Source organism: Arvicanthis niloticus, chromosome 13 (assembly GCF_011762505.2).
Source record: "Arvicanthis niloticus isolate mArvNil1 chromosome 13, mArvNil1.pat.X, whole genome shotgun sequence".
Lineage (NCBI taxonomy): Eukaryota > Metazoa > Chordata > Mammalia > Rodentia > Muridae > Arvicanthis > Arvicanthis niloticus.
In genome coordinates this window covers 52,210,172-52,233,042 of record NC_047670.1, presented here as the reverse complement: position 1 = coordinate 52,233,042, position 22,871 = coordinate 52,210,172, and the positions used below count along the sequence as shown (strand labels likewise).

Here is a 22,871-nt window from a genome sequence, read left to right as displayed (position 1 = left end):
CTGACTCTTCTTTCTAAGTCTTGTGGCTGGACAGTGGGGAGTTTGAACTAAACCTCACCACTGCTGCCCGGAAGCAGCTTTCCTGCACCCTCCATTGTATGAATCCCCACACCCAGCCTCATCTGCACAGTCTCACACAGCCTCCTTCTTGTTCCTTGGAACTCTAGGTCATTTAAATACTTGTACCTCCCTCCTGGTTTTCCTACTCAGCCATGGGTGTTATGATGATTCCTTCTCTTGTTCAAATTTCAGATGTTGCAGTCAGTGTTCTGGGTGCTTTTTCTGCATACTTACACTACCAGTTCACTGTTACTTAAGCCAAAGCCAGGCATCACCAGTTCCTTGCTCCTCATTTCTACCCTTAGTCATTAAGGAGTTTAGTAAGCATAGTTCCACAGTATTATACAGTGCTGTACAGTAGTGTACAGCTCAGATCTTCTCATCTTCTCCCAGGTGGAAGCTTAGCTCTTCTGCCAGCAGCTTGGGGTTGATTCGGGTGACTAGAGATTAATGACATCCTGGCCTCAGAAGAATGACTTTAGGCAAGTTATTTAATATTTCTTTGCCTTGAAATAGAAGAAAATGAAGGTCATAATGCCTACCTCAAAAGCTGTCAAGAACATTACAAGAGTTTCTGATGGGCCTGATGGCACATGCTTGTATCTTTGCAACCTAGGAACCTGAGGCAGGTGGATTGCCATAATTTAAGATCTACTGGAGCTACAAAGAGAATTCAAAGCCAGCCGTAATTCATTAGCAAGATCCCATCTCAAACTTAAAAGTATAAGGGTCCAAGGATAAACTCAGTGGTGGAATGTGTACACTGTACCGCTCAAGCTTCCTCTGCCTCTTTTTTTTCCAGCATAATATTTTTATTGATTATTTAGGAATTTCACATAATGCACCCTGGTTACACTCACTTCCCAGTCCTCTCCAGTCTGTACCAATGCCAGAATTCATCAGTTACGGAGAGCCACACTTCAGCATCCTTATCACAATTTTTTTTAGAGTTTTCTTAATTTTCTGTCTAGACTGCATAGCAGCTGAAATGGTGTTTGTTTGTTTGTTTGTTTGTTTAATCTTTGTTTTTTTTCTCGTCTATGCTATGTGTGTTTCTGCCAACTCTTTAATAATTTCCTAGCACAATTAGGAAAACATCCAAACTCTGTTGTTTGTTTTCTAGTCTCCAGCTCCAGCCCACCTCTTTGACTTCACCCCTTACCATTTACTAAAGGAAAAGAGAGTGTCCCCAGCTAAGCAGACACATATCTCACACAGCTACAGTCGCCACATCATAATTATCTGTGGGGTTTGATGCTGAATGAAATGCTCTGTTGTCCCGTATCAAGCTGTTTGCTGTGTTTAGATTTCATTTTCCCTTGGTATCAGAGTATCGGAGGACACCTTGTTTGGACTTCAAGCATCTGGAAAAGATTCTCTTCTAGAAACTAAAGTTCTCCATTGTGTCATATGCACAGGGCCTGCAGAGGCTTTCATTTTGTTTCACAGACAATTAGGCACCTCCATGGGAAAAACAAAAAACATTATCTCCTTGAAAACATGCCATCTTTCCTGTGACGGTTACTCCTGTGTAGACACATAGTTTTACACCCATAAGTACTGTGCAGTAATGGACAGTTGGTTTGAAGGAAGAGTCTGGGTCTGAGAGTTAACAAGAGGCTCTTGTAGCATTTGTTTAAATGAGGATTGTATAGGCTGCTCTGTCAGCCATGTTCAATTACCTTTCCAATGATAATGAACTCACAGGCTTACTAGAACACCTGTTTACACCAAAAGAATAGAAGGGGGTATTTCTGAGTCTTTTATGATATTTTCACTTCAAGCTCGGTTTGTAGCATTTCTGTTTCTTCATTTCTGTCTTTTGTTGTTATTTTGTTTGTTTGGGTCTCTCTCTCTCTCTCTCTCTCTCTCTCTCTCTCTCTCTCTCTCTCTCGACAGTTTTGGTCTTATGTGTGTCTTTTTGGGAAGTTAGTACCTCTGAGTTGATAATTTCACTAATACAAAATTACATATAAGTCAGCTTATGGGTATTTGCCTTACATACATGAAGCCATGAGTTTGATTCCTCAGAACTGCATAAAAGCAGGCATGATGGTGCATACCTATAACCCCAGCCTTCAAAGGCGGAAGGAGGCTCAGAAGTTTAAGGTCATTCCTGGGGGCCTAGGGAGTTCCACACTACCCTGGTTCATATACATGATCTCAAAACAATTTAATCATAACAATATATGGTCCCTTTTTATTTTCCAGAGTTCATGATAACACTTATATTTTAAGACAAAGTTGTGATGATATACATCCTAATGGATGGGAACACCTAATAGTGACTCTCATCTCTTCCTGCCGTGTGCTGAGATTACAGGAGTGTGCCACCATCCCCCAGCTCTTTCACACACATGCGCACACACACACTTTCCCGTGTGCTGAGATTACAGGAGTGTGCCACCATCCCCCAGCTCTTTCACACACATGCGCACACACACACTTTCCCGTGTGCTGAGATTACAGGAGTGTGCCACCATCCCCCAGCTCTTTCACACACATGCACACACACACACACTTTTTTTTTTTCTTTAGACAGGATTTCTTTGTACAGCCTTAGCTTGCTTGGAACTTGCTATGTAAGCCAAACCGGCCTCAAGGACTCACAGAGATCAACCTGTCTCTGCCTCCCAAATACTGGAATTAAAGGCATGCACGATCATGCCTGGCTGTAGAGGGACTTTTGTACAATGTATGGAAGTTTCACCTGTCAATAAAAAAGCCTTTGGCCAAAGAGCTGAGACAGAATTAGAAGGTGGAACATCCAGTAGAGAGGGATTGAATTTCTGGGATAGAGAAAGGTGTGGGGAAGATTTTTCCTCAAACTGTAAGAAGACAGTTGCATGAAACTGAAGACCAGGTAACCAGCCATGTGGCATAACTTAGGATAGAATAATGGAAAATTAAGTTATAAGCAGGCTGGGGAACAGAGCCAAAGCTGTTGGCCTACACACTTATTCATATATGAGAAGTCTCAGAGTTGTTATTTTAGGGAACTCATGCCCGGGTGGACAAGCTCTCAGTTACACCTGGCTCTCCTTAGTTTTAATAACTTATGTCTTCTCTGATCAGTCTACAAATTAAAGTTTATATTTGTTTGTGTGTGACTATGTGGATAATGTTCATGTAGAGGCACATATGAAACATCCACATCTGCATGTGGAGACTAGAAAACAAACTCAGCTGTGGTTCCACAGGAGCCACCTAGCTTGTTTGTTCCTTAGCCTTTCCTGTTCCAGGAACAGCCTAGCTTGTTCCTGGAGCTCACTGTGTAGCAAGGCTGACTGACTAACAGGCTTCCCCAGATCTGGGATTACAAGCAGTTCTGGAGGTTAAACTCAGGTCCTCACTAGGAGGCAAGCACCTCCCTAGCTGAGCTGTCCCAAGGCTCACTGTCCCATTCGACCTTCACTGTCTTCCTCCCTCCTGTTTGGTATGTGACTCCTCATTTGCATTTTATTTTATGTCAGGTGTCTGCTTGCATGTCTGTGTACCACATGTATGCTGTGTTCTCAGAGACCAAACAGGGCATCAGATCCCCCTGGGACTGGAGTTACAGGTGGTTGTGAGCTGCCATGTAAGTGCTGGGACTCTAACCCAGGCCCTCTGCGCAAGAGCAGAGTATCCACACTGAGCTGTCTTTCCAGCCCATTTTTAGCTTTTCAAGTTGGAAGCTAAGGCAATTGATTTTCAGGGTTTCTTCATTCTATGTTTAAGCTATAAGTTGAAATCCAAAAAGGAGGTAGTGTTCTTTTTTTTTTTTTTTCATTTCAAAACATTCTTAAACTTTATTAATTTCAGACTGGGTAATGGTGGTACATACCTTTAATATCAGCTCTCTAGAGGCAGAGGCAAGTTCGAGAATATCCAGAGCTACACAGAGAAACCTGCCTGGCACTTGCATGTGCTGGGGAGGAGAGGTGAGGGACTAATGGACAATGGACTCAATCTTGTTTCTTTGTCTAATGAATTTATTTATATCACTTTTTAATTCTGAAATTGCTCCTATCATCATTATTCGTGTGTGTGTGTGTGTGTGTGTGTGTGTGTGTGTGCGTGCACCTGGGTCCATTTCTAGTTACTGCTAATGCTTTGAATCTGGGTCATACTTTGCAGTTTCCTACTTTCTATAAGTAGTAACTCTGTCTTTTTTTTTTTTTTCCTGAGAGGGAGCATGTCACACTATGTAGTTTGTCCACAGTAGAACCACATTGCAAGGACACTGATGCTTCTGCCTGGTAATGTTCCTGATCTCTCTACCCTCCCCTGCTAGAAGGCAGATGCCTCCTGGCCATTAGGAGTGCATTCAGTTGAACCAGCTCATTCTCAGTTCTGCTCTGGGTTTCCTTTCTATTGTTTCTATCTCCCCATCCCTTCCCCCTTCTGACCCGTGTTATTTTGCAGCCTCCCAGGAGGAGAGTTTTTCTAAACTTTCTGTAGCCCCCACCCCCACCCCCCCAACACACACACCCATCTCCCTTTTAGCTCTCTGGCTAATCTACTCCTCATCCCAGTGAGACCACAACCTCAAGCTCACAATGTGTCCTGTTAGGTTCTTACTGATTTGCCACCTGTAGCTGCCCAATACTGTGAGTTTTCTCTCTCCTCCTTCCACATTTGTAGGAAATGGAGATGCATCGCTTAAAGACTAAGTAGAGTAGTGAAACTTAGATGTGACATTTATCCTACTAAACTTCTACCATCTGCTTCTGTGTCTCATAAAACAGTCTAGCAGTTCATATGGCCAATTAAATCCAAGAAGCAGATAGGAAGCAAATTAATTAATCATAGCCTAAGTTTGCATAGCACCTTTCAATTTAAAATGCTTCTTCGAATTGTTTGATTGTGGCCTGTAAAACACCCAAGTGGGGAAAGGCGTTCTGGATCTGTGCCCTTCATCACTCAGACCCAGTGAAAATAGACTGTATACATACTTATTAATCTTCCCAGGCTGTGAGCATCTTGTCACTTGGCCTATATAGGTATTGTTATCAGAAAACCTTCCTGGCTTTCCAAAGCCTCCAAAAAAAAAGTTTTCTTTGTTCATCTCTGCATCCCATAACGTCTCACAGTGTCCAACACTCAATGCTTCTTGGAAAAAAGATGCAACAAGATACAGATGTGCTCAGAAGGGGGAAGCTGGGCTTCCTGGTAAAGATTCTAATTGATCTGGACCTTGTATTTATATCAGCAGTAGAAATTCAGGCCTGAGCAGAGTATGTGGTGTGAAGTAGAGTAGTGGTATGAAGGATTAAGAAAGTCAGTTCTTGGTTCAAGGTTAGAAAGCGTAGATTCCCATTTGGACCATGTTCAGGGGGGTTGGTGAAGGCCTGTAGAAGAAAAATCATTTGAGCACAAGTTGGTAAGAGCTTTTGGACACTGCAATGAGAACTGGGGACTTGGTTTGAGGTTTTGACGGCTATGGAATGAGGAGGAGGTGATCTTGCAGCCTAGGCAGCAGGAATACAGGAGCTGGAATGGGAGTGCCCACAGCTACAGTGAGTCATGTGTGGTTTGTCCTAGGGTTCATGATGTGTGTAGAGAGAATGAGGTCAAGAGTCTAGAATCGAACCAGTAAAGTGAGTAGGCAGCTAGCTAGCCATGTACTGGTCGAAGAGTGTCATGAGTAAATCGTGTTATCTTGGGGTTTCACTTTCCTTCTCTGTGAAATGATGCTAATGCAGTCACCTGACCTAGTGTACAGTGAGCATAAACTAGAAACACATGAACACCTCAGGTCTTCTCATGGCGGTGCCACACATTAACCCGGGACTTTGTGTATGATAGCTAGGCAAGTGCTTGCCTCTGAGTTACATCCCCAGGCTCAGGCTGAGATTTTTGAGGCAGGGCTCACTTTGGAGTCCAGACAGGCCTTAAACTCAAGACCATTCTGCCTCAGCCTCCTGCGTTCTGGGATTGAGGCGTGTCACTCTGCCTGGCTGGTGTTGGAGCTGCTCACAGCACTCACTGTGAGCAGCGCTGTTGAGTGCAGCTCATGCTTGCGTTGGTTGGATAGTCGGGTCTTGTTGGAAAGAAAGGACTTCTCATTCAAAGATAAGCACTAAGCACTGAGTTCTAGAGTTTTTGTTTTTTAAATGAATTTTAGAAATTTGGTCTGCCTTTTTAAGATGAGAGCTTGTTTTGACAGTCATCTGGTCTTGTTATGCACTGGCAAATGCACTAGCCAGTTAGGGGCTGCCTCCTGACCTGCAGAGAAGAAAGGAATCCAGTTCCTACATGTGCAAATATTTCTACTAAAAGACAACAAGTTTAAGTAGCCAACACATTTGAAGTAGTTGGGCTTTAAAATTCTACCTACTGGATTATATTTTTCTCAAAAGCCTAATGCCTGCCCCTTTTAAAAACAAAACACTTTAAATGAGAGATACTTTAGTGCTTAATGGCTTCTGTGACCGATTGGTAGTAAGGTTTTAGAAATACACTGTTGGGGTTGGAGAGTTGGCTCAGCAGCTGAGAGTACTTGTTGTTCTTGCAGAGGACCCAGGTTCAATTCTAGTACATATTTGGTGGTTCATAACCACTCATAACGTCAGTTCCAGAGGATCCATCTCATCTGACCTCTGTGGACATCAGTCACATGTAGAGTGAGCATGTACATATGCAGACAAAATAAAAATCTAAAACAGAAAGAATTTAAAGTTGTTTTTAAGAGACAGATCCTATATCCCCTATACCTCATACTTTGAGGGGGGAGGGAGGGAGGGAGGGAGGGAGGGAGGGAGATGGATAGATGGATAGATGGATAGATGGATGATAGATAGCCTGCAGTGGGTTGAAGGAGAATGCAGGATGGGGTATTTGTGTGTGGCAGTGCTTTTCCTTAGGTGGTCACAGATCACTGGCAGGTCCCAAGACTTTCTTAGAGGGACTGTTGGGTTAAACAGTTTCCATGATTTTTCGATGTAACACCTGCCATTTCACAATATTTGTTGGCTTTTGCCATCAGTCCAGTGCTTTAGTGGGAATCAAAATAGTGATAGTAAGCCATGCTGGTGGCAGTAGTTGTGCCCTTCACATCACAGATTCACAGAACAAAGAAACATAAACTCAGGAAGGTCCTTGTGGAAGCAGTGAGTAACTGGTCCTTTTCATAGTCCCTATAGGAGAAGGAAAGGTGTTCACACCATCTATTTTCTGTTCAAAATGCTTTCCTTGCCACAAGTGAGAGCATTGTGACTGAGCTGCAGGCTGAACTCTGCTGTCTTTCCATACAAGAAGTACTGGTGGGCAGAATAAGACTCTTATTTGAATATGTGGCAGACGTTCTCTTGAAAATGAGTAGAGTCATTTTTAAGGAGGAATTTGATCAAAGATGTTATTAGTGGCACGGACACCCTAGAGACTCAGCTGGGCAGCCCCCTTCAGCCGGGCACCAGAGCTACCATGCCATTAACCCTAGAGAAGACACTCGAGTCTGACTGGGTGGCAGTGAGGCCCCACGTATTTGAGATGCTATTAGCAACATTCAAACTTCCCTACAAGTATCAGAAAATTTTGTGTCCCCTGTGAGCTTGATAGTTTCTAAGTATACTCAGAAACAGTATGGCAACATATGCTAGTCAGTGATGGGCCAGATGTAGGGCTGTGGTCCTTTTAAGATTATCTCAGGGCTGGGTATCTCAGAGAGAGGTGGGTCTCTCTGTCTGAAGCAAGCCTGATCTACGTAGCAAGTTCCAGACCAGCCAGGATTATATAGTGAGACCCTATCTTTAAAAAGAAAAGAGTACTATAATGGAGCCAGAAAATCTCTCTCACCCAATGCCATAGGTGCCTGCTGAAAGATGCTGTGTGTTTGAGCTGATCTCGGTGTGAGTACAACCCTCCGTGCTTCTGTGCTGTCTTCTGCAAGCACTGCATAGCACTGTACAGTGGGGGGGGGGGGGGGTAAGATATAGGTGTATTGAGGGGGCTAGTATAAAACAGCTACATGCTGGCTCTTTCAGAAGAATCGACAAGAAAACAGTATATTTACAAATACAATATTTTTCTTAACTTTTGAGAATCTCAGATGATCTTATACATGTGTTTTGATCACATTCAACCCTTACTCTTTCTCCATCTTCACTCCTTACTCTTTACTCAGTCCCGATTTTGTGTCTCTAATTTGTGCTGCTCATATACTCATGGATATAGAGACATCCATGACAGCATGGTCAGGCTTTTAAAGAAAAGCAACCCCTCCTCACCCAGAAGCCAGCAACTCTCAGTAGCTCCTCCGATGTAGCTCTGGGCTCTTGAGCCCCTTCCTGCTCCATACTAGAATGTCAGTGCTTGATCTTGTGTGTGTCTTATACAGGGAACCAGAGGGTCTGAGTTCACATTGTGCCATACCAGCCTGTGTTGTAGTCTACAGAACAGACATCTAAGTAAGACTCTCAGCAACCCACATAACCACCTGAAGAAGACTCTATTGTCTTAGAAGATGACATTTTCATGTATCTTAATTGCCCATGAAGACATTATAGTAGGGCAGGGTATGGGGATATCAATACCCTGATTCTGTGTTGGCCAAGTAATGAAGTGTGTTGTCTGTGTCTTAGTTTTGTTTTTGTTTTTTTTTTTTAATGTGTATAAGCCTACATGTATTCATTCAGTGTACCACATATGTGCTTAATGCCCATGAAGGCCAGAAGAAGGTGTCAGATCTTCTGGAACTGGAGTTGCAGACAATTATGAGCCACCATGTAGGTACTGGGAATTGAACCCAGGTTCTCTGGGAAAATAGCCAGTACTCTTACCACTAAGCCAGTTCTCTAGCCCTTATATCTTAGATTTTAATAAATAAGTTTGAAATGTAATAAAAAGCTAAAAATGTTAAGTATAAGTAAAACATTGAATAAGAATATTATCCTAGTTTATTTTCTGTGGTAAAACACCTTGACCAAAAGCAACTTGGGAAAGAGGATATATTTCAACTTATAGTTCCAGGTTATTGTTTATCATTGTAGGGAAGCCAAAGCAGGAATTTTAAGTAGCTAGCCCACATTGTCATACTCACAGTCCAGACGGAGAGAAGTGAATGTATACATGCTTGCTTGCATGTGCTCAGTTCACTTTCTTCACTCTTCTACAGTTGAGGACCCTGACAGGAAATGATGTCACCCAAACCTAGCTGGCTAGGTCTTCCCATGTCAATTAACTTAAGACAACACCCCCTTCTCAGGTGACTCTAGGTTGTATCAAGCTGACAATGTTAATCATTGCAGATAAAAAGGAAATGTTTTTATAGATGCACGGTGTTTAGGGTTTTTTTGTTGTTTTGTTTTGTTTGTTTTTGTTTTTCAAAACAGGGTTTCTCTATGTAGCCCTGGCTGTCCTGGAACTCATTCTGTAGACCAGGCTGTCCTTAAACTCAGAAATCCGCCTGTCTCTGCCTCCCAAGTGCACCACCACTGCCCGGCTATTTTTAAAGTTAACTGTTATTACAAGAGTTTTAAAAATATACCTGGCCATGGTGACATATGTTTTTATTCCAGTTCTTTGGAAATGGAGGCAGTAGGGTCAGGAGCTCCCAGCCAGCTTCTGCTATCGGGTTCTCAACCTGTGGGTCACAACCCCTCTGGGGGTCCAGTGACCAACCTTTTCACAGGGGTTACCTAAGACCATCTGTATATCATATTTATATTATGATTCATAACAGTAGCAAGATTACAGTAATGAAGCAGCAATGAAAACACTTTTATGGTTGGGGGGTCACCACAACATGAGGAACTATATTAAAGGGTCTCTGCATTAGGAAGGTTGAACCACTGCTCTAAAACCTAAGTATGTAGTGGGCTGTTGTATCTAGCTTTGATGTTTGCGCAGCAATGAAATTGCCCCACACTCTGTGTGCCTGTCATTAGGGATCTCTAGCTGTACTTTGAAGAGTTTCCCAATGGGATCAGTACTGATATTAGCAAATAGGGTGATGGGGGTTAGGTGTAATATAGTGAAATGTCCAGTGGGGCCCCTCGTCTTTAGTCCTGCCACTCGAGAGGCAAACTCAGCTCTCTGAGTTTGAGGCCAGCTCTACAGAGCTAGTTCCAATACAGTCGGGGCTATACAGAGAAACCCTGTCGTGAAAAACCTGAATAAATAATAAAATAAATACTGCCCAATCAGCAAACCAACAGTTCTCACCATTTACAAATATTGAATGTTACAAAATCATACATGAGTGAAAGATACACACAGATTACTTGGTTGTCCAGTCAACAGTAGCTTGAGAGATAGTATGAGAAGTTTATTAGCTTGGTTTGATATGGAAAATAGGTAAATTTTCATAAAAATGTTTTGTTAATAGTAGGCTGTGACTTCTATGTAAATTTCTGTCTGCTTTAAAATATTTCTCATGATGGTAAATACTAATGGGTATAAATCCACAGGATATACTTTTAACGTAAAGTTGAAAGGGACCAGGCTTGTGGTACAGTCCTTGTAATCCCAGACCTCAAGACACAGGCGCAGGAAAATCAAGTTGGAGACCAGCCTGAAATGCACAGCTAGACCGGGTCATTAAAAAAAAATAGAGAAGAGAATGACATTGATGATAAAACTTGGTACATGCTTAGAGTTACAGCATGGTGTTCTGAGTGCAATGTATTTGGTGTGGACAAGGCTCTTCTGAAACAGCCGTGCTCAGCTTGGTAGAGACTTAGCTGTAGTGTAGTGGGCCTGAATGTAAGGCCCAGTATTACATGTCAGTGTAAATTTGGAGTTTGATTTTTCTGATAGGTAAAGGCGTCTCACAGAGTTGTTGGTGAGTTAAAAGAAATAACCAAGGGAATGGCTGCATAGCTTTTCTTCATACATTAGCCAAGTCTTCTGGGGGCAGGTCTCTCTCTGCACACACCTCTAACTGACAGGAGCTCAGACCTCTTACTGTCCTCCTTTCTTAGAGGGCCTTTGCTTTGCTGTGTACCATTTCTCTGGGATCAAAGCCACTTTCTCATAATTGACTTGCTAACACTTGGACTTGCCTTTATTTGATGGTAACACTTGATTGTGCCTTGTAGATCGTTGGCCTGCTATCAGGGCAACCAACGTATAGCACTTACCAGTCGGCTAGACTGCTTCAGTTCTTTCATGTTTTATGTTGCTGGGTCCTCTTACCTTCAGCCTGCAGCATAGCTGTCATTAGCATGTTCCTGGTGTGTCATTAGAGGCTTTCACTTCACAGACGCCTATGAGTTTTGTCTGCCTCAAAAACTAAAAAGTAGGTAGAATACATTAAGTCTACATAAAATACCCACATCCTTTATCAGTGTACTCATAAAAAGAATATTTTGTATCTTTTTCACCTTCTGAGTTCTGATGCCTGTGAGTAGTCTGGCTGTTTCAGTGTGGGTAAATAGGGTATCTATTTCCTAGTTTGAAAATCAAGAGTTGCCGGGCGGTGGTGGCGCACGCCTTTAATCCCAGCACTTGGGAGGCAGAAAAAAAAAAAAGAAAAGAAAATCAGGAGTTGCCACAGAATGCTACAATCAGACAATAGAAAAAATGTCTTTGGACCATGTAGGAGCCAAGATACTATTGTGGCACATGGTTGTTGGAACTGTCCCCATACCTGCTGCTCTTCTTGGCACACCATCATTGCCTCACTTGCCTGCCCTTGCCACTTAAAGAGACCCAGTCAAAAAATTACTAGAAACAGCAATGCTGTGGCTTACCAACCCATTCGTCCACATCTCACAGCAAGAGTGATAAAACTATAAGTATTTAGGGACTTTTAAAAAGACTTATCAGAGTAGGGTTGACTGAAAAACATTGTAACTAATGCTCACCCAGCAACATAGGTAATGGACCCCTACTTGGAGGGTTTTCTGGATCTACTGGAGAAGTTACTCTCACATTCTTATAGTGGTGCGTGGAGCAGAACAGGACTCAGCACATTGGCTAAAGTACTGTTTGTATGTGATCTTGCATATGAGTCTCTGACTGTCCTGGCTAGTTTTATGTCAACTTGACACAGCTGGAGTCATCTGAGAGGAGAACTGGTGGTCCTGGGTTGTGTAAGAAAGTTAGCTGAGCAAACAGTGGGAAGCGAGTCAGTATGCAGCACCCCTGCCTGGCCTGTCAGAAGTGCCTGCCTCCAGGTTCCTACCCTGCTGCTTTAAGTGGTGACCTGTAATATAGGTGGCTCTCAACTCTTTCACAGGGGTCCTAAGACCACCTGTATATCAGATATTTAAATTACACTTCATAACAGTAGCAAAGTTATAGTTATGAAGTAGCAATGAAATAGTGTTGTGCTTGGGGGTCACCACCATATGAGGAACTGTATTAAGGGGTCACAGCATTAGGAAAGTTAAGAGCCACTGTGTTGTATGGAATTTGAGTGAAATAAGCCCTTTGCTCTTCGAGTTGCTTTTGGTCATGGTATTTCATTACAGCAATAGTAACTGACTAAGACACTGACATATCAGTGCAAGTTAGTAAGCCATCGTCATTCTGTGTCCTAAAATCCATTCTGATAAAACATAATTTTCTAAAGTGGATTTTAAGATAAAATGGGTACATGATAATACATTGCAGAAATCCCAGTGCTTTGGAAGTAGAAACAGATTTGTGAGTTTGAGGCTAGCCTGGGCTATAGCAAGACCTTGTATTACTCCAAAAAAAAAAAAACAAACAAACAAAAAAACAATGACTTGATAAATAAGTGATGCGTATGAGATATGTGAGGTTGGAGAAAGTGAGTTCACCTCTTAGAAAGCCAGGACCCCATGACTGTGCTTTGCTTAGTGTCCCCAAATTTCCCACAGAGCACCAGCTGATGTCTGGCACCACATACCTGTTCTTAGAGGCATGCTGCTTTGTGTTTTTCAGTGTGTTCACATGTGCATTCATAGATGCATCTAAAGTTATTACTGACCTGCATTTAAAGGCTGTGATCTTTCTGATTGGTTTTGCTTTGACATTAAACTCATCCCAAGGCTGAGATGGCACTTGCTGTGTATGCCTAGTGAGTCCAATCCTGGACTTGTAAAGGAGGCACCATAGCACACACTTACTGTGTGCACACACACACATCACATTCTTAACTCAAAATTGGATTTGAATGATATGAGTTTTGAAATATGATATAAAAGTTAAAGCTGTTTTTTTCTGCAGATTGTGAGTCTACCCAAATAGAAATTGTTGATGATTACCTAATTTTAGCCAGGGTGGTAGCAACTACTTAGGAGGCTGAGGCAGGAGGACTGCATGAGCCCAGGAGTTCAAGACTAACCTGGGAGAAACCCCTCTAAAGAACAAGCAGTTCACATGGTGGCTCCTAGGTGCTGCCTCTCCAGCAGCTTGAAAAGCTCCCCTCGTAGGTCTGTACTGAATCATGCACTCCAAAACCAGTTCCTTTCCATTGTGCTGCTGTCAGTGGCTGTGCAGCCCCGTGGAAAGGACCCGTATGCAACCTTGACCTCTGCCCACTGAAAACATAGTGCAGGAACTATGCGTGCTTTTCTTCATAAAGCTGTGAAATCTTCCAAGGGAATGAATGCTATATCAGTTGATGCCAGTGACTGAAGCCTGTAAAAGTACCTTTGATTCAACTGATGTAATTGTCTCCAGAGGCTTCCGGTCTCTGTCTGCTAACCGAGGCCTAATCCTGGAAGCTTCTAGACTCCATACAATCTTATCTAGGCCTAGAATATTTTCAGCCTCTAAGACTCACTGATGAGTAAGCTCATCCCTTTGTAGCTCATTCTGATCTCTGGCTGGCTGATTCAGCTCTGCTGTTCTGGCCCAGAAGGCCTCTCCACACTAACTGATTCAGTCTGGCTTCTCTGGGCTTCTCCTGAATTGCTCTGCGTCTCCTCATACTAACTCTATCGATCTGCTTTGGCTCCTTATCCTCTGACCCATTCTCTTAGTCTTTTGTTCCTCAGGAAAATGAGAATTAAAATAGCACTTACTATGCTTGTTAAGAAAAAAATTACCTAGTGTGTAGGGTTATTGAAACTTTACAATAAAATACTTAGCTAGCATCTGATAGCTAGTAAACTTATATCAGGTCTAACATTCAGTATGCATTCAAGAAATAGTTACAGTTATCCTGTAGGGAACTTCTGTTTTTCAGTAAAATTATGTAAGGGGAGAGGGGAGAGGGGACCAGGTGGTATAAGGAGAGAGGAAAGACAATCTGAAGCCCTTTCCCAGGATGCAGGAGCCCTCACTGCCTGAAGGCCAGTGTTGATGGCTGGTGAGATGGACAAGGACAGCCCCACACACAGCATGCATACACCATTCACACAGTAAGTAAAATAATTGTTAGAATCATTGCAGCACATATATTTATGGGCTCATTGCTTGTTTTATAAAGAATACCTACAATCATAAGCAAAAACTAGCATCTCAATTGAAAATGGGTAAAGGATTTGTATAGGTATCTCACAGGAAATTACCTATGTCCCCAAAATGTATGAAAAGCTTTACTGCGAAGCTATCATTTCCCACCAAAATAGCTCCACCAACTGTGTTGCATGGACCTACAGCACATGCCCAGCAGAGTTCAGCATGGTAGAGCCACTTTGATTGGGTGGTATTACTAAGGCTGAATGTGCACGTGTCACTGACCTAAGTGACCCATTCCTGGGTGCGTATTCAACCTGTACCAAAAGATGGGAATGAGATGCTCACAGAAACATTCTGTTAACAGGAAGCAACTCAGATTCTGTTTATTTATACAGTGGGGTACCTTAAGGAGGGGAAGGCAGGTGTGCAAATTAACACAGTGATGACTTTGGTGAGGTCTGAGGGCTGGAGTGGGCCCTGCCTCTTACTCTGATTTCATAGCTTTGTGAGTATATTTTCTGAGGAAGATTCATGCAGCCCCGTGCTTATGATTTCAGTGTCTTGAGTGTCTGCCTGCATGACTGTAAGTACACCTGGCACCTGCAGAGGCCAGAAGACAGCATCAGAGTCCCTGGGACTGAGTTACAGAGGGTTGAGAGCCACCATGTGGGTGCAAGAGCAGCAGGTTCTCTTAACCACTGAGCCATCTCTTCGGTGTTTGTGTATTTTTACTAACGTTAAATATTTATTTGTTTATTTGGTTGTTTATTTAACTGATTGCTTGCTTGGTGTTTTTTGAAACAGGGTCTCACTCTCTAGACCAGGCAAACCTCAAACTCAGAGATCCATCTGCCTCTGCCTTGTAAGTGAGTGCTGGGATTAAAAGCCTGTACCACCACCACAGCCTTCCCAGCAAATCTCCATTTTAAATTACCTTCGAAGACTTAAAGATCCTGGAAATGGCCGTCACATTTTTCTACAGTTAATAATAAGTGTTCACTGCCGAACAGAATCAGCCACTGTAGCTTATAACCTTCTAAAGTTTTTAAGACAGAAAAGAGCCCTTGAGAACAAGAGTTAAAAGCCTACATCAGCACCCTCTGAAGTAATCATTCCTCCCTATTTATCCTGCCAGTGTGCATGCACCATGACAGATTGTTACATGGAAGACACGTGTAAGTCACATGTAAAATGGGCTTAGACCTTGTAGAACCAATCTTTTTATTTTGTGTGGCACTTTGGCTTTCTGAAGATTAAATCTGGTGCTTTCAAGGTTTGGAGAGGTTTATATGCTCCAGCTGTGAGACAGAAGAGGCAAATGGAAAGGTGCTTAGATACGCTTTCACTACAGTTGATGCTTCTTGCTTTGACTGTGTGCTGGTACCCATGGTGCTGTTTTGTCTTTGCATGGAGTTTGTTTTTAGTCTGCCTTGTGCTCCCATTGGCAGCTAAAAAAAACCTTACACTTTTGCAAAGCATTTTTCTATAACCCATCCCTTTTTGCTATTTTATATAAACCATTTTACATTTAAGGTACCTGCAAGGCCTATATAAAATGAAGTACAAATCTGCCATCGTTAGATTAATACTTAAAAAGCAAATGTTCATTCTAAGTTAATTCTTGATTATCCTTTATATTTAAGTCATTGACTTCATTTCAAGGTAGGTGCTAACATCTGAACCCAAAAAGCACCTCTGACTCAGGGTCTTCAGCCTAAACACAAGCCACGCAAGCCTTCCTATGTGCCCAGAAGAATGACTACACTCAGCCTGCCTCAACTCAGACAGCAAGACAGCTGTTTTAATCAGTTCAAATTGTCAGGGTTGGCATGCACTGTCTATGGAATGGTAAAAACATAAGGCTAAATTACCAGATGAGAACTACAAGGAATGTGTCTATAAAATGTAAATGCCTATCAAATAGTGTTTATCAACTTAGGAACTTAGAGAACTTTGTGTGGGAAAAATTAGATCAGATGTGTATCTGGTATGTTTCATTAAAACTGTTTACTCCCCGAGGCAGACGAGATGGTTCATACCCAACCCTGTGCATATGCTCAAAAAGACACAGTAAGATTTAAAAGAAAAAGATATTCATGCTCTGTCACCATGGAAACTAAAACAGACCAGTGTGTTGTCTAATAACTGGGGTCCCATAAAGCCTTAGAGTGGAAACATGAGGGTCCCTAGATTTATTGTTATGTCTATGAGTACATAGGAGTGATCTGCATGTATGTACTCCTGCACACCAGATCCCATTACAGATGGTTGTGAGCCACCATATAGGTGCTGGGAATTGGACTCAGGACCTCTGGAAAAGCAGCCAGTGCCTTTAACCACTAAGCCATCTCTCCAGCATAAGGGTCCCTAATACCAGAGTCATCTGGAATTGAATCAGAGAGATGAAAATAAAGATGAATTCAAAATAACAAACTGCCTCAATTTTTAGGCAAATAGACTCTCATTAGTACATCTTCCTATGTTCGTAAGTAATATCATTGCAGTACTTTTGACAACAGCATAATAAACTCTAAAGCCAATAAGAGGAATAGACTAGAATGTTAAAGTTCTGCCTTACTGGTTTCCTTGAGAGTCTGAGGTGATAAAGCTAAAGAGGCAGTGACCTCTACAGCTAAACACAAAGGATGGTTTGTTTTCAAAACAGAGAGGTCTCAAAATAGAAGACTCTACTTGGAGCCTGAGAAAAAAAGAGCTATTTTTACATCTCCATGTGGGCTTCAACAAACCACAGAGGGGTCACTGCCTGTGCCTCCATTTTGCTAATATACTAAAAATAATCAGAAGACCCAAATTTTGTTTGTAGACTAGAAGCATTTTGAATATCAATGACACCTTGGGCCTTTTCTCCTTTAAAAGGACAGTTACCAATGTTTGCTTGCAGGTCTCCTGTTTGACAGTTACTACAGTGGAACAGAAATACATTCACATCATCTTAGGAGATCATTGCAGGTTTTCATTTTTACTTGTGTTTATTTATTTCTTTAGCAGACAGAAGGTGGAGCACAGACAGACGGACAACAGTCACAGACACAAAGTAGTGAAAATTCAGAGAGTAAATCCACGCCCAAGCGACTACATGTCTCTAATATTCCCTTCCGCTTCCGGGACCCTGACCTCCGGCAGATGTTTGGGGTAAGTTTCCGATATCTTCTTATGGATTTAATTAAAACAACTTAATCCACGAGAGGTATTATTAGTCATTAGGACTTCAAGGTAAAACCATAGGAAGTTAAACCTTGAATCACTGTCTGGAAACCTTTCTTGATCACCTTACCTGCCCCAGACATTTGCATTTCTTGTTGTCACATAGACACACAAGCTGCATGCGGCTGTTGTCTAGGACTGAGGAGGTTCTTGTAAGATGTGACATCCAGTGTCCAAACCACCTTCCTCACACACCAACCTTAGTAAACATCAGTAGTATTGTGGGTTTCACTGGAAGAGCAAACATCCAGTCTTTTATAGCATGATTCCTAAACCTGTAGGTGCATTAGAAAACCTCTGGAAAGCCTAAAGAATACTGCCCAGCCTAGACGTGATTTAGCTGTCCCAGAGTACAGTGTGAACCTACACACTGTACAAGGTCCCCACATGACTCTGTGTGGTTCTCAATACAGCAACATGCTTGTTCTCCTGACCCATCACCACTTCCCACCCTCACTGTCCTTATTTCTCTTGTTCAGGATGATTAGTGCAGCTCTCTGCCTCCATACTGTCTCAGGACACATGCGGTGAGGATAATTCAGGTTTGCAGGAGGCAGATACAGAATGGGATTTTAGAGAGCCCAGGATCAAATCCTAGTTACTTAGGACCTTAGGAAATTCATGTGATCTCTTTTTAAACCTTGATTTGAAGCTTATATCTAAAAATGGAGTTTTTATGAGATGAAATCTCTAACTTGAGTGTTAGAAGAAAATGAAGTAACACACCTGTAAAAGCAGGTGATACCCAGGGCTTTGTTTGCCGCTCCTGCTTCCCTCAGTAGTATCAAGGCTAGCACCTAAAATCTGCTGTGGAACACTGGTTCCCTATGCCATGAGCTCCTTCAGCTGTTTACATCCTCCCAAAATCACCATCAAACACACAACTGTAATAGCACAAATTCATGTTGTTGAAGGTGAGTGGCTGCTGATTCTTTCTAAGCCTGTGTGTTACTGTCTGTTTTATTTTGGTGATTAACTTGACCTGGGACAAGAAAGAGTCAGTAGTCCCCCAAACATTTCCTGAGGACAGCTGATGGCTGCTGTCAGAACAGATGCCCTGCTCTGTATTGGCCAAGCTCTGTCACAGCTGAGTACCTGGATATAATTTTGCCATTAAAGAAAAGGTCAGAGTTGAAGTACTTAAAGAGCTTCACCACATACCATGGTGACAAGCTGTATTCCATCTCTAGAAGAGAGGAGAATGAGTTGCTTGCTGCTCCTCTGACCACCAGAGACGTGTAGAGACCTGGTCTTGAGTGTAGAAAATGGCAGTTTTTCTAGTCCTGTGACTAGTGAGGAAGGTGGTTTGGACACTGGATGTCACAAATGGCAGTTTTCTCTCAAGCCAGAGGGATGGTAGCCTCCCAAGAGCTGCCTAGGCCCTTCAGTGATTCTGCAAAATGGCTCATACCTTTTCCTAAAGCATAAAGTGAGAATTTTTTTTCTTTTCAAAAGATGTCTAGGTGTCTCTTTTCTTCATGTGGTTGATGCCCATCCTTAAACAGTAACCCTGGGAAAGAGCAGGAATTCCATGCTGCATCTAATTAGCTCTGTGAATTTTCACCACACCTACCTCAGCTCTGTTCTTAATCATAAAAGGAGGGCAGACTTTGATCCAAAAAGTTGTTCTGAAAGCTGGGTAAATGGCCCAACTGTTAGAGCACTTGCTACTGTTGCAGAGATCCAGAGTACAGTTCCCAGACCCCTCTGCTGGGTCACAACCACTGTGACTCAAGGCCCAAGAGTTCCAACACTGTCTTCTGGTCCTCAGGGACACACACAAATAACACAGCTGTTATATGAATGCAATGGAGGCAGGGTTGTGGTGGCGCACACCTTTAATCCCAGCACCAGAGAGGCAGCAGATCCCTGAGTTCAAGGACAGCCTGGTCTACAGAGCAAGTTCCAGGGCAGCCAGGCCAGGACTAGACAAAGAGACCCTGGGTTTGGGGGGAATGCAATAGAAAAGGGTTTTAAAAATGCTAATTCTCCAGGTTAGTTCTTATAGGCCAGGCACAGAATCTAAGCATGTTTCACTGATTGAGACACTGTCAGTTTAGTTTGAAAACAACATTTCTGAGTTATGGTTTTCTGGTTTTTTTTTCAGAGCTTTTTCTCCAACCTCCAAACCTTATAATTTAGTTTTAAGTTCAAATGAAGCAGTTAATGGGGGACAGGTCAGGTGTAGTGCTGCCAGGGAGATCTACACGCCTCCAGCTCAGGCTGTGGGTTAGCAGGCTGTCTGCTCGTAGCTCATCCAAGCATAATCCCCATATAGGTGTACATAAGAATAGAGCTTTGTGGCTTTATATCTTTTAGCTCTGAGATACTTAAATAATTATTTAACAGATTGTTACTTAAAAATATTCCTGATATCTGTTACAGAACTATTAAAATGAAAAATAAGTAGAATCATCCTTTATGTCCAAATGTCTTACGTATGACAGAACATTGTGTCACCTATAGAAATTGGAACAAATTTATATTTATTGGGGTCATTCATCCACAGTTTCAAAAGACAAAAGCAGTATGTGGCATGCATCTGGTCCATGTCTGTATGCTTGAGGAAAAGCATAGAAGGTCGTGGTTGATCTCTATTTTCTGTTTTGTTTTTCCATTTTGTTTATATTACCTGAATTTAGTATAATTTTTGAGGGAGGTGGGACAGGAGCAGACCTCTGTGACAGTGTACTGATTCTGCTTGATAAGAGAGAAATTTTTACAATTGAAAATAAAATAATTAAGGAAGTAGTTAGAAAGGTGCCAGGCCTTGGCCACACAGGTGTAGTAGGGCAGCACGGTGAGGTCCTGGGACAGTGGCTTCAGCACGTGGACGTGGATGCACCTAAGGGAATGAAGGAACCACTAGCCCTGCAGCCCCACTGGGGATAGGGAGTGGCTTTCAGAAGCTCACTTTGGTCTCCTGACACGTGGGGACTTGCAGTTAAATGAGCACTAGTTCAAAGAAAAAAAAAAGCTGTCTCCTTTAGAAGAAAGGCTAATGTCTAGACAAAGGCTAACCTTAAATGTTTTTGTTTTTGTCTCTGCAGCAGTTTGGCAAAATCCTAGATGTGGAAATAATCTTTAATGAGCGCGGATCCAAGGTAAGCCCTGTGTCCGTACCTCACTCAGCTTCCCCTGAGACTTGTTTCATTAGAGCCGAGCACAGGATTGGGTCCCATGCTGCCCAAGTCTACTGAGTGTCTTCCTTGGGTTAGGTTCTACAGAGAGAGGCTGTTGACATTGAAAGGGTGGCAGGAAGCAGGAGAAGCTAGAGAGGAGTGTGGCAGTTCCAAGGACAGGAGGCAAGGTTCCTCAGCCAGCCTGGGCTGCCTTAAAGAGAGAGGCACCAGGAAGCAAGTCAGCTTGGGAAATAACTGCCTAGGTGGCACTGAGAGCAAATCAGTGTGGGGTTTTCCCTCAGTTAGCCAGCTCACTTGTTCTCTTTGGAATAAACTTTGTCAAGGCACCTTCCAGAGTAGTGAGCTGTTTTGTCTCCTGGAGTCACATCCAGATGAGTGAGTCTCAGGATGCAGCCACTCAAGGCTCCCAAGTTAGGTTTTATATTAAGAGTGAGTAGCATTGCTGTGCAAGCTGCTGTAACTGGTCTCTGCTGTGTTCTCGGAAGGCTGACATTTCAGTCTCAATTCTTTTCCTTATTGAAGAGTAAATTTAAAACTACTTTTTATTTGGTCATATCTGCCTCTTTCAAAATAGCCCTTGGCTATGGTTGAAGCCCTAAGATATAATTTAAGGAAAAGCTGAATGCAGTAAATGAGTTGACATTTCCCATTTTCAGTCCACTGCAGATTCCTGCGCTTTAGTAGTTGCTAGCCCTCACCTCCTGCCACCTGCACGGCCGCACACACGCACACTGTTCTGAAGCCTCAATACTCTCGCCTCCTTTACAGAGTGTCCAATAACTGGTGTTTATTCATTGTTAAAGACATAATTTTACTTTAAGCTTCCAGCTTTCAGTTAAAACAAACAGAAAAAAAAGATTAATATGTCTATACAGACCTTCCTCCAGCACTTAACCTGGTAAGTATCTTAGAGTGTTAACTAACTCATAAAACTTGTGATGCTTGTACTTCTGAACATTTATTTTTATTGAGCATTTAGCTACAAGTGGGAAAATACCCATGGCCTCGAGGTTGAAGCACATGAATGAAGATGAAAGTAAAGTCAATAAGTGTGGTCATTGACCATACTGATTATCCAAAGTTGTTAACTGAGACATTTGTGGTTTTAAGCTGTGTGTACTTCAAATAACCTTCGTTAAGCCATCCTAGCCGGAAGGCCAGTGCAAGTGCCCAGGCACTAAGGAATTGCTCCTTACAGGAAAAAAGGATTGAGATCTTGTGAAGCAAAGGAAATTAATCTTTCTAAAGGCTTTTCACTGACTTCAGGATTCACCTGCTACCAATATTTAATCTCACCTTAACCAGTTACCTCTCCCATGTAATTTCATTTTAAAATAATGGCACCTGCCTGCCTTTTCTTTTTCTCCCTGAGGACTCTAAAGCTGTGTGTTGCCTCTGTAGCTCCAAGCAGTGTCTTCACTGCCCCTGTTGTCTTTGGCAGTGGCAGTGTAGACACTTCTAACTGGCAAGTGTATCCAGAGTGAAGCAGAGAATTCAGAATCACCCTGGAGCTGTATCAAGGGCTGGGAAAACCCTGGATGGGACCTTTGAACTTCACTCCAAAGCTTTCAAAAATATGATGTGGAGTCAGACCCCTAATGGCTCCTTCAGGATCCACCTAAAAGAAAGAATAAATTTTTCCCTTCTTTTTTCTTTTTCTTTTTTGTTTTGGTTTGTTTTGGGTTGGGTTGGGTTTTTGTTTATTTGGTTTGGTTTGGTTTGTTGAGACAGGGCTTCACTATGTAGCCATGGCTTTCCTGGAACACTCTCTATGTAGACCAGGCTAACCTTGAACTCTCCGAGATCTACCTGCCTCTGCCAGCACTAATGAGTGCTGGGCTTAAAGGCATGCACCATAACACCTGGCTTCTCATTCTTTTATATATTTGGAGTTGACTATAAAATTTATTGTGGTACTGTGGTTTTAGCAATTGCCCAGGCCTGGCTTTTAGACAGAGTACTTTTCTATGCAGAAATTAGCTTTATTAAAATGTTTAGGTAGTAATGAAAAAAAACTAGTCATAAATAAGTCTGAGATGAGTGACATATAAATTAATGTTTAACCAAATTATCCTAGAGGGAAAAAAATACCCTTCCCTACCTATGCTGGGTCTGGAGCCCAGGACCTTAGGCCTGCTAGGCAAG

The 22,871-nt window shown here is 42.4% G+C and overlaps 1 protein-coding gene across 42 annotated transcripts in view; it reads left to right on the top strand.

Moving 5' to 3' along the window:
- Positions 1-22,871, top strand: part of Rbfox2 (RNA binding fox-1 homolog 2) — a 238,402-nt gene that overhangs the window by 184,925 nt on the left and 30,606 nt on the right. For 30 of the 42 annotated variants that reach the window (XR_013103347.1, XM_076911544.1, XM_076911551.1 and 27 more), the window contains 2 exons: positions 17,365-17,511; positions 20,634-20,687. Coding sequence is in view for 41 of the 42 variants with exons in the window: in XM_076911544.1 (XP_076767659.1) it covers positions 17,365-17,511; positions 20,634-20,687 (201 nt within the window). In the remaining variant the exon portion in view is untranslated. The remainder of the gene's footprint in view (positions 1-17,364; positions 17,512-20,633; positions 20,688-22,871) is intronic. The other 12 variants (XM_076911545.1, XM_076911553.1, XM_076911549.1 and 9 more) reach the window with 1 other exon arrangement.